The 12,538-nt window shown below is 41.9% G+C and overlaps 1 protein-coding gene across 1 annotated transcript in view; it reads right to left on the minus strand.

The window, feature by feature from the left end:
• Positions 1-9,180, minus strand: part of SLC9C2 (solute carrier family 9 member C2 (putative)) — an 83,410-nt gene extending 74,230 nt beyond the window's left edge. The window contains exons 1-2 of the mRNA XM_043922930.1: positions 9,045-9,180; positions 1,982-2,082 (exon numbers count right to left, since the gene is read on the minus strand). Coding sequence (XP_043778865.1) covers positions 1,982-2,082; positions 9,045-9,180 — 237 coding nt within the window. The remainder of the gene's footprint in view (positions 1-1,981; positions 2,083-9,044) is intronic.
• Positions 9,181-12,538: the final 3,358 nt, after the last annotated feature.

Here is a 12,538-nt window from a genome sequence, read left to right on the forward strand (position 1 = left end):
ACTCCAGTTTTCTTGCCTGCAGAATCAAATGGACAGAGGAGCCTTATGGGCTATGGTCCATAGGGTTGCAAAGAGACACAATGAAGTGACTTAGGATGCACAGTAAGTTAATAAAACATTAAAATTAAAAAACCAAAGAACTTAAAAGGGAGTCTGGCACACAGTTAACACTCAAAAGATGCCAGTTGTAGTGGTGGTGTTTCAAAGAATAACAAGAGGCTTTTACAATCCTAAATGCCCAAAATTCTCAATTCTCCAAGCCAGGCTTCAATAGTACTGTGAACTGTGAACTTTCAGATGTTCAAGCTGGATTTAGAAAAGGCAGAGGAACCAGAGATCAAATTGTTAACATCCGTTGGATCACCAAAAAAGCAAGAGAATTCCAGAAAAACATCTACTTCTGCTTTATTGACTATGTCAAAGCCTTTGACTGTGTGGATCACAACAAACTGTGAAAAATTCTTAAAGAAATGGGAATACCAGACCACCTTTCCTGTCTCCTCAGAAACCTGTATGCAGGACAAGAAGCAACGGCTGGAACCGGACATGGAACAACAGACTACTTCCAAATTGGGAAAGGAGCACGTCAAGACTGTATATTGTCACCCTGCTTATTTAACTTATATGCAGAGTACATCATGCAAAATGCCAGGCTTAATGAAGTACAGCTGGAATCAAGATTGCCAGGAGAAATATCAAAAACCTCAGATACACAGATGACACCACCTTTATGGCAAAAATCAAAGAAGAACTGAAGAGCCTCTTGAAAGTGAAAGAGGAGAGTGAAAGAGCCGGCTTGAAACTCAACATTCAAAAAAAGAAGATCATGGCATCTGGTCCCACCACTTCATGGCAAATAGATAGGGAAACAACTGAAACAGTGGCTGACTTTATTTTGGGGGGCTCCAAAATCACTGCAGATGGTGACTGCAGTCATGAAATTAAAAGACGCTTACTCTTTAGAAGAAAAGTTATGACCAACCTAGACAGCATATTCAAAAGCAGAGACATTACTTTGCCAACAAAGGTCCGTCTAGTCAAGGCTATGGTTTTCCAGCACTCATGTATGGATGTGAGAGCTGGACCATAAAGAAGGCTGAGTGTGGAAGAATTGATGCTTTTGAACTGTGGTGTTGGAGAAGACTCTTGAGAGTCCCTTGGACTGCAAGGAGATCCAACCAGTCAATCCTAAAGGAAATCAGTCCTGAATATTCATTGGAAGGACTAATGCTGAAGCTGAAACTCCAATACTTTGGCCACCTCATGTGAAGAGTTGACTCAATGTAAAAGACCCTGTTGCTGGGAGGGATTGGGGGCAGGAGGAGAAGGGGACGACAGAGGATGAGATGGTTGGATGGCATCACCGACTCGATGCACATGAGTCTGAGTAAACTCCAGTAGTTTGTGATGGACAGGGAGGCCTGGTGTGCTGTGAATCATGGGGTCGCAAAGAGTCAGACACGACTGAGTGACTGAACTGAACTGAACTGAACTCTGCTGCTGTACATTTAAAATCGTGTCAATAAATTAACAAAGTTTTTCTTGGATCAAAGTAATATTTTGTAGGATGTATGTTTTGCATTTAATCTGGCAGTTAGAAAAGAGTAATCATAATTCATCACGACAGTAACTGAGCCTTTGGCAACTAGAGTCCCTGCATGTGTTGAAGACAATAACATGAGAGAGTCCAGTTGTATGTACAGAGAAAGGAAACAGGAGCAAGGACCAAAGGCAGCCGGTGAGGAATCCAAGAAGGCAATTAGATTTACTCACTTTCAAATTACTATTTTAAGCCTCTCTAATTCATGTTTCCTTTCTTGGATGGTTTTTCGTTTTCAAAAACTTTAATACTAGGTAAACTTTCCTCAGTAGCTGTTCACATAAAAAAAAAATCCATTCATTCAGGTACGGAGACAGGAGTTGACCTTGTTTTTGGTCTTTGATCTTTAGTCTATCCTCTAGTTTATCGTATGTAAGTTACCTCAACAAAATCGTAGGCCAGTTGTCCTATTAAAAGTCCAAATAGAGAAAGAATCGTCAAGACAATGACTTCAGAATTCTTTAAAAATGCCCTCAGAAGTCCTAAAAAAAATAAAAAATACATGTATGTGTTATTTGGACATAAGGTATAGTTTTCAAACAATTTATTATTATCTCTCTTTAGGTATTTGATTTTAAACTTCCTCTGAATGTCATATCATTATGAAGAAATAACTGACAACTGTTATATAACACTATCTCTTAGTATAAGACACAAATAATGAGACTGCAGTCATGTGAATGTGGAAAATTTTGAAGTTCCAAAAACCTCCCATTTGCCAACCCAGTGGCACTATCTGGGTATCTTGCTTCTGGATCTGATGAAGAGAAATCATGAAAATGAAATTTCCTGTCCTCAAAGTAGCAGCTCAGTTTAGTCGCTCAGTTGTATAAGACTCCTTGTGACCCCATGGACTGCAGGACGCCACGCTTCCCTGTCCATCACCAACTCCCAGAGCTTCCTCAAACTCACGTCCATCAAGTCGGTGATGCCATCCAACGATCTTATCCTCTGTCGTCCCCTTCTCCTCCTGCCTTCAATCTTTCCCAGCATCAGGGTCTTTTCAAATGAGTCAGCTCTTCACATCAGGTGGGCAAAGTATTGGAGTTTCAGCTTCAACATCAGTCCTTCCATGAACACCCAGGACTGATCTCGTTTATTAGCATGGACTGGTTGGATCTCCTTGCAGTCCAAGGGACTCTCAAGAGTCTTCTCCAACACCACAGTTCAAAAGCATCAATTCTTCCACACTCAGCCTTCTTTATGGTCCAACTCTCACATTCATACATGACTACTGGAAAAACTATAACCTTAACTAGACGGACCTTTGTTGGCAAAGTAATGTCTCTGCTTTTTAATATGCTGTCTAGGTTGGTCAAAGCTTTTCTTCCAAGGAGCAAGGGTCTTTTAATTTTATGGATGCAGTCACCATCTGCAGTGATTTGGAGCCCCCCAAAATAAAGTCAGCCACTGTTTCAGTTGTTTCCCCATCTATTTGCCATGAACTGATGGAACCGGATGCCATGATCTTAGTTTTCTGAATGTTGAGCTTTAAGCCAACTTTTTCACTCTCCTCTTTCACTTTCACCAGGAGGCTCTTTAGTTCTTTGCTTTCTGCCATAAAGGTGGTGTCACCTGTGTATCTGAGGTTTTTTATATTTCTTCCGGCAGTCTTGATTCCAGCTTGTACTTAATCCATCTTGGCATTTTGCATGATATACTCTGCATATGAGTTAAATAATCAGTGTGACAATACACAGCCTTGATGTACTCCTTTTCCTATTTGGAACCAGTCTGTTTTTCCATGTCCAGTTCTAGCTCTTGCTTCTTGACCTGCATACAGATTTCTCATGAAGCAGGTAAGATGGTCTGGTATTCCCATCTCTTTAAGAATTTTCCAGTTTGTTGTGATCCACACAGTCAAAGGCTTTGGCGTAGTCAATAAAGCAGAAGTAGATGTTTTTCTGGAACTCTCTTGCTTTTTTGATGATCCAGCAGATGTTGGCAATTTGATCTCTCGTTTCTCTGCCTTTTCTAAAACCAGCTTGAACATCTGGGAGTTCAAGGTTCATGTATTGTTGAAGCCTGGCTTGGAGAATTTTGAGCATTACTTTCCTAGCATGTGCGATGAGTGCAATTGTGCGGTAGTTTGAGCATTCTTTGGCATTACCTTTCTTTGGGATTGGAATGAAAACTGACCTTTTCCAGTCTGTGGTCACTGCTGAGTTTTCCCAATTTGCTGACATATTGAGTGCAGCACTTTCACAGCATCATCTTTTAGGATTTGAAATAGCTCAACTGGAATTCCATCACCTCCACTAGCTTTGTTCTTAGTGATGTTTTCTAAGGCCCACTCGACTTCATATTCAAGGATGTCTGGCTCAAGGAGAATGATCACACCATTGTGGTTATCTTGGTCATGAAGATATTTTCTGTACAGTTATTCTGTGTATAAAATATCAATGTTTTATATTTTATACACAGAATAAACATGAGAGAAATATCAATAAACTCAGCTATGCAGGTGATACCACCCTTATGGCAGAAAGTGAAGAAGAACTAAAAAGCCTCTTGATGAAAGTGAAAGAGGAGAGTGAAAAAGTTGGTTTCAAGCTCAACATTCAGAAAACTAAGATCATGGCGTCTGATCCCATCACTTCATGGCAAATAGATGGGGAAACAGTGGCTGACTTTATTTTGGGGGCCTCCAAAATCACTGCAGATGGTGATGGCAGCCATAAAATTAAAAGACACTTGCTTCTTGGAAGGAAAGTTATGACCAACCTAGATAGCATAGTAAAAAGCAGAGACATTACTTTGTCAACAAAGGTCCATCTAGTCAAGGTTATGGTTTTTCTCATGGTCATGTATGCATGTTAGAATTGGACTATAAAGAAAGCTGAGCACCAAAGAATTGATGCTTTTGAACTGTGGTGTTGGAAAAGACTCTTGAGAGTCCCTTGGACAACAAGGAGATCCAACCAGTCCATCCTAAAGGAGATCAGTCCTGGGTGTTCACTGGAAGGACTGAGGTTGAAGCTGAAACTCCAATACTTTGGCCACCTGATGCGAAGAGCTGACTCATCTGAAAAGACCCTGATGTGGGAAAGATTGAGGGCAGGAGGAGAAGGGGACAACAGAGGATGAGATGGTTGGATGGCATCACCAACTCGATGGACATGGGTTTGGGTGGACTCCGGGAGTCTGTAATGGACAGGGAGGCTTGGCGTGCTACAGTTCATGGGGTCGCAAAGAGTTGGACACAACTGAGTGACTGAACTGAACTGAATTGATTCTTTGTATTCTTGCCACCTCTTCTTAATATCTTCTGCTTCTGTTAGGTCCATACCATTTCTGTCCTTTATTGTGCCCATCCGTGCATGAAATGTTCCCCTGGCATCTCTAATTTTCTTGAAGAGATCTCTAGTCTTTCCCATTCTATTGTTTTCCTCTATTTCTTTGCATTGATCACTAATGAAGGCTTTCTTATCTCTCCTTGTTATTCTTTGAGCTCTGCATTCAAATGGGTATATCTCTTCTTTTCTCCTTTACCTTTCGCTTCTCTTCTCATTTTTTTTTTCTTTTTTTTTTTCCCGCTTCTCTTCTTTTCTCAGCTATTCGTAAGGCCTCCTCAGACAACCATTTTGCCTTTATGCATTTCTGTTTTTCTTGGGGATGGTCTTAATCACTGCCTCCTGTACAATGTCATGAACCCCCATCCATAGTTCTTCAGGCGCTCTATCAGATCTAATCCCTTAAATTTCTCACTTCCACTGTATAATTGTAAGGGAACTGACTGAAGTCATACCTGAAAGGTCTAGTGCTTTTCCCTACTTTCTTCAATTTAAGTCTGAATTTGGCAATAAGGAGTTCACAGTCTGAGCCACAGTCAGCTCCTGGTCTTGTTTTGGCTGAATGTACAGAGCTTCCCTATCTTTGGCTGCAAAGAATATAATTAATCTGATTTCAGTATTGACCATCTGGTGATGTCCATGTATAAGTCTTCTCTGTGTTGTAGGAAGAGGGTGTTTGCTAAGACCATTGTGTTCTCTTGGCAAAACTCTATTAGCCTTTGACCTACTTCATTTTGTACTCCAAGGCCTAATTTGCCTGTTACTCCAGGCACCTCCTGACTTTCTACTTTTGCATTCCAGTCCCCTATAATGAAAAGGACATCTTTTGGGGGTGTTAGTTCTAGAAGGCCTTGTAGGTCATCATAGAACCATTCAACTTCAGCTTCTTCAACATTACTGGTTGGGGCATAGACTTAGATTACTGTGATACTGAATGGTTTGCCTTGGAAACAAACAGAGGTCATGCTGTCGTTTTTGAGACTGCATCCAAGTACTGCATTTCAGACTCTTGTTGACTATGATGGCTACTCCATTTCTTCTAAGGGATTCTTGCACACAGTAGTAGGTAGAATGGTCATCTGAGTTAAATTCACCAATTCCGGTCCATTTTAGTTCGCTGACTCCTAAAATGTCAACGTTCACGCTTGCCATCTCCTATTTGACCACTTCCAAAATTTGCCTTGGTTCGTGGACCTAACATTCCAGGTTCCGATGCAATATTACTCTTTACAGCATTGGACTTTACTTCCATCACCAGTCACATCCACAACTGGGTGTTGTTTTTGCTTTGGCTCCATCTCTTCATTCTTTCTGGAGTTATTTCTCCTTCTCCAGTAGCATATTGGGCACCTACTGACCTGGGGAGTTCATCTTTCAGTGTCCTATCCTTTTGCCTTTTGATACTGTTCATGGGGTTCTCAAGGCAAGAATATTGAAGTGGTTTGCCCTTCCCTTCTCCAGTGGACCACATTTTGTCAGAACTCTCCACCATGACCTGTCTGTCTTGGATGGCCCTACACGGCATGGCTCATAGTTTCACTGAGTTAGACAAGGCTGTGGTCCATGTGATCAGTTTGATTAGTTTTCTGTGATTATGGTTTTCATTCTCTCTGCCCTTTTGGATAAGGATAAGAGACTTACGGAAGCTTCCTGATGGAAGAGACTGACTGAGGGAGAAACTGGGTCTGTTCTGATGAGTGGGGTCATGCTCCATAAATCTTTAATCCAATTTTCTGTTGATGGGCAGGGCTGTGTTCCCTCCCTGTTGTTTGACCTGAGGCCAAACTATGGTGGAGGTAATGAAGATAATGGGGACCTCCTTCAAAAGATCCCATGCACACAATGCTGCACTCAGTGCCCCTGACCCTGCAGCAGGCCACCACTGACCCAAACCTCTGCCAGAGACTCCTGAACATACGGGCAAGTCTGGATGTCTTGTGGGGTCACTGTTCCCTTCTCCTGGGTCCTGGTGCATACAAGGTTTTGTTTGTGCCCTCCAACAGTCTGTTTCCCCAGTCCTTTGTAAGTTCTGGCAGCTCTATGGTGGGGTTAATGGCGACCTCCTCCAAGACGGCTTATGCCATACCCAGGTCTACTGCACCCAGAGCCCCTGCCCCTGTGGCAGGCCACTGCTGCTGACCCGTACCTCCACATGAGACACTCAAACACTCAAAGGCAGGTCTGGCTCAGTCTCTGTGGCATCTCTTGGTATGCAGAACATTTTCTTTGAGCCCTCCAAGCATCTCTGGCAGGTATGGGGTTTGATTCTAAGTGCAATTTCACCCCTCCTACCATTTTGCTGGGGCTTCTCCTTTGCCCTTGGACATGGGGTATCTTTTTTCAGTGGGATCCAAGATTCTGCCAATGGTTGTTCAGCACTGAGTTGTAATTTTGGAGTTATCACAGGAGAAGATGAACACATGTCCTCCTACTCCGCCACCTTGCAATGTCTTACTACCAGTTAATCACTACTCATCCTAAGCTATAGTAACATATATTCTATAGTTTTCTTAAACACCAGAAATACTTTTAAATGAATCTAATCATAGGGAAAGCTTCCTTTACCAATTAAGTGTCAAAAGACACTAGCTATTCTGTTTATATGAAGCTTCTTGCCTTAAAACTCCCTCCGTGCATGCGTGCTAAGTCATTTCCGTTGTGTCCAACTCTGTGCAACCCCATGGACTGTATCCCACCAGGCTCTCCCATTCATGGGATTCTCCAGGCAAGAATACTGGAGTAGGTTGCCATGCTCTCCTCCAGTGGATCTTCCAAACCCAGGGATCAAACCCACGTCTCCAGCACTAGCCGGGAAGCCCCTAAAACTTCCTACTCTAAGATTATTCAGCTCATCACTTCCAGAGGCAATACATAGACTACAATCCAGTTAACTTATGCCTAAGGTGAGACTCATTGGCATCTCAGAATCTGTATTTCTTGCCTTTCACCTACAGGTCATGACACATCAGTAAATATTTTTTGAATACATATGCATAAGGTTAGCCAAAGAAATGTTTCTCAAGCAATTTCTGCAATGCCCTTTACTGACTGGAGCACCTGTCTCTATGTAATCATAAAAGATCTAAAGCTAGTGAGATTCATGGTCAGCAGTAATTCATTGTACCAAAAAGGGCCAAGGTTGATGATGAGCATTTTAAAGACCCCAGAGAAAGCAATTTCACTCCCTAGTGGGAGTAAAATTGAAGTTCTTCATGGGTGTTTGCTTTGTTGCTTCTTTGTAGTCTTTGAACCAGTTTTCCCTGGTAAAGAATGTACCTGCAATACAGGAGACTTGGGTTCAACCCCTGAGATGGGAAGATCCCCTAGAGAAGGGAATGGCAACCCACTCTAGTATTCTTGCCTGGAGAATTCCATGGACAGACAGACCATGGGGTGGCAAAGAGTTGGACACGACTGAGCAACTAAAACTTTCACTTTTGTTCCAGAGAGCATTTTAAACCAGCTGACATTTTGCCCAAATGAAAAAATTTTTGAGGGAACTAGAAAATGTTCTCTAATCACTTGTGTTGAATTATGGAATAAAGCATCTATGATTTTTAATATGTTATTTTACCTGCATGAATATCATTCTTCATGCCTATTGAATACTTTATCATTGTGTAAGAGATCTTATAGGTGAAACTTTTCCTAATTCTCCCCAGGGGGTGGAATGGTACATCTTCCCTAAAGAAAAATCACATCAAAAGTCATAGTAGAATGGACAAAAGTGAAGATGTTAACTAAGCAAATTGTGAACCATGTATCTGGGTTCTATTTGCCCTCCCCTCATCCCAGATATTTAGGTCAAGTTAGGCCTGGCAGGCAAGAATGAAGCCAGGCAGTGTAAAGCTCTCCCTCTCCTTTGTTACCAGAGATTCTGGACTATATCTTTACAGTTATAATAATGACACTGCATTGCAATTATGCGTCTGCCTGTCTCCCCCACGAAAAGTCTCCTTGAGGCTAAGAACTTTCATATCCTCCACACTGCTATGCTCAGCAAATGTCACTGAATGAATGAAGGAGCATAGTAGAGATCAGACTTTTTATATAATCTCATTGGTTTTCCTCTTTTGTTGTAATTGTGATCACTTTCTGCAGAAAGGTTCAGAGGTCAGAGGAAAGATGAGATGTAAAAAACAATCACCTACCTCCCAAAACAAGCGTGGACCATACAAGAATCAGGAAATGTCCCTTCACAACAGGGTAGTCAGCGGCCCTTCCACAGAGTAAATCAGGTCTGTTACCTTCTTTTTGTACCCAGAAGGACACATTAGCTTTTGACATTGTTTTATCAGTCCCAGTTGATGAACCTGGATGAGATTTACTGTTGACACTTTCACTAGTACAGACTAACCTGTTATGATACACAAAAAAGAAGACCATGTGACTGGATCCAATACATCCACATTCTTTCTACCTAAGATTATGCTACACTCACATCTGAGCCCATAAGGTACAAATTAATACCTCCTGTTCCACCTCTGCTCTAAGAACGTTCTATGGGAACACTAAGAGCAGTGTTTGTGTTTCTTCCTGATACTGCTACACATGTATCGGGGAGAGATGGTATTGATTTTTGCATGTATCATTTATTGTACAATATGGTAATGTTTGTCTTCCCCATGGAACAGGGAGTTTCTTGAGGGTCTGGGCCAACTATTAATTTTCCTTAAGGCTGTGCACACAGCATGTGGCACATAACAGGCTCTCCATAAGTACTGGATGAACTCTTTGAGGAAGAACTCTTTCTCTGGGAGTACAAATCATTCTAGAATTTTCTTCTACTATTGCAAATTTCTTGCCCCTTTTTCAACTCTCAGGCCCCTCCAACTCCAAAATGGCAAATGGGAAACAGGTCAAAATTGAGTCCTATTGGTTAAGGATGGGGGTGCAGAAGGATGTGAATAACCTAAAAACAAAGGAAAAAGACAAAAGTTGAGGTCTGATCATATGGTAGCTTTGAGTGAATTAGAAAAAGTTCCTCTTGCTAACAATAGGGCACACAGCTTAGCACGTGAATAACAGGCTGATTTCAACCCCAGGACCCAACCCACCCCCTCAAGCTGCTGCCCTTGGGTGGGACCTTGTCTGCATAAATAGATATGAAGGTCCTGAGGACTCATTCTCTTTTTCTCTCCCTTGCAGCTACCCTTAACCTAAAATTCCTAGAGGTTCCTGAAGTATCCCCAATAATTTCTGGATCTTTGCTTTGCATCTGTTGGGTCTGAAAGTCACAGTGATTCTGACGTGAAGTGGAAGATGGCCCAGAAATGGGATTCAAAACACTTATCTTGAAACCTGTCCCTCCAGCAGCACCTCACATCCTCGGCACCTTCACAGCCTACTACCCAACTTGTCAGGACAGCCTTGCTCCCAAATCAAGTTCTCCAAACTTTCATAACCAGCAATACCTTCAGCCAAGGCTAAGCAGGTTCAGAGTTGAAACCAAGGTGAAGGCACTGAAAATCACATAACATGCTCAGCTCTGCATGATATCTGCCAACTGATATCACACTGAAAGCTATTTCCATGCCTAATTCCTATTGGTTGCTTCCCAACTTACTTTCATTCTGATTGGCTACAAACATTATGCCCACCCCCAATCCAGAAGAAGCTTAAGTGTCCCCAGGGAAACTTGCATTTCTTAATGCTCAAGCTATGTCTATATACATAACTGTTTTAACTGATTTTCTTTGCCTGGTGTAATGGCTGAAGTGGTCATTGACCATGTAGATAGAACTTCTTCCTATATGGTTTAATATATACTCTGGTTTTCTTTCTTCAACCTTAATCCTTTTCAACTGCCTTGTCTCCCCTCTGACTTTTTCATTCATCCTTTTCTATTTTCTCTTTTTCTGCCTCTCCTTTCTTTTCCATGGAGTTTCTCACTCCCCCCTTTCTCCTTAACTCCTCTTTGTCATTGGCTTTTGGTCCTTGATTTGAAGAAGCCAAAAGCCAATGACAAATAGGCTACATAGGACATTCTTCATAGGACAAATGCGTCCCAAATTCTGTGATGCCCAATGTGATTTTTTTTTTTTACGCCAAATCTGATCATTAAAACCAAATACAGTATAAATTTAAACAAATGAACCAGTTATTAATCAACCTGTAGTTTACTTTGAAGAGAGTTATTCTGTGACAATGAAATTCTACTCTCTCATTCCTGTGCCACACTAATCAGGGCACCGAGGATAACACCACCAAAATGAGATGACTTCGTCTATCATCGATCTTCTCCATCACTGTATCAAGGAAATTCTGACACATAGAAGCCCCAATTCCTTCTTGAGACTAATTGGTTTCAGTCAACAGCTCTATGTCTGCCCTGACTGCAACAACCACCACTAGCACTCACACACCATTCTCCCAAAATATTTCCTTTACAACGTTTTGTTGCTGTTGTCTGGTGTAGTTCTTTTATGTCACTGGACCCATTCCTACCATAAATCCTGAGGACTATGCTTTTCTAAAACCTGTCTTGTACACAGGCTGTCTCCTGAAAGACCCATTCCTTACTCATTCCCAACCTGCCCTTATTGAGCCTTTCTGGTTACCAAGTTCACTACTCTTTCTCCCATATTCATCTTAACCTCATCTCTATTGCTTGTCACCTTGATTTCTCTCCTAAACTGTCATGCCTCAGATCACTCTGAGTAATGTCCCTCCAGTTCTGTCTAGTTCTTATCCCACTGCTATCCCCTCAGGCTCACTGGGTTCACCTAGACCCTACAAGTAAGAGTCATGCAGTTTTTACATTTTAAAAGTCAGATTCTCCATGGCTTTTGGAAAAATACCCATACCTCAAGAAACCCCGAACAAAATTCAGACTCAGCTCTAGATTACATATGGTTCTGAGAGCTAGAGATAGCACATAACTAGAATACACAGAGGTGACCAATTTCTCTCACAACAATATTTCCCATAAAGCTAAAAAAAAAAAAGGCAATAATAAATTTATATTTCACCTTTTTTGGTATAGTACTTTCCTTGGTGACTCAGATGGTAAAGAATCTGCTTGCAATGCAGGAGACCCCTGGTTTGATCCCTGGGTTGGGAAGATCTCCTGGAGAAGGAAATACAACCCACTCCAGTATTCTTGCCTGGAGAATTCTATGAACAGAGGAGCCTGGCAGGCTACAGTCCATGGGGTCACAAAGAGTCAGACAGAACTGAGTGACTAAAACTTCTACACTTCTGATTTGTGGTAGAGCCAGTTGAATACTTTGATGATTTTGAGAGTTGAGAACTGAGAGGCTTCCCAGTCAGTCTCACCCAAACTCCATCTTCTAATGAGAGACTACCCTGTCTGACAGAGACAGGCACAAAACAGGTTTGTTAGTCATAGCTCTCTGTCCCCCTAACACCATGGTTGGTTCAGAGCATGAGACTCAAGACCAATCAGATGATGCCTTGATATATATGTGTGTGTGTGTGTGTGTGTGTGTGTGTGTGTGTGTGTATACTATTATCGAGAGACAGCTGGTCTCTTTCCATTTGACTTTAGCTGTGGTGATAACCCCTAGTGCAGCTACAGGCCATCTTTCCAGCTGCACTGAGAAAGCCCACCTCAAGTCTGAAGCTGAGCAAAGCCTTTTTGAGTCTGAACACTTCAATGACATACCACCTACATATCACTGAG

The sequence above is a fragment of the Cervus elaphus genome, chromosome 14 (genome assembly GCF_910594005.1).
Source record: "Cervus elaphus chromosome 14, mCerEla1.1, whole genome shotgun sequence".
Taxonomy (NCBI): domain Eukaryota; kingdom Metazoa; phylum Chordata; class Mammalia; order Artiodactyla; family Cervidae; genus Cervus; species Cervus elaphus.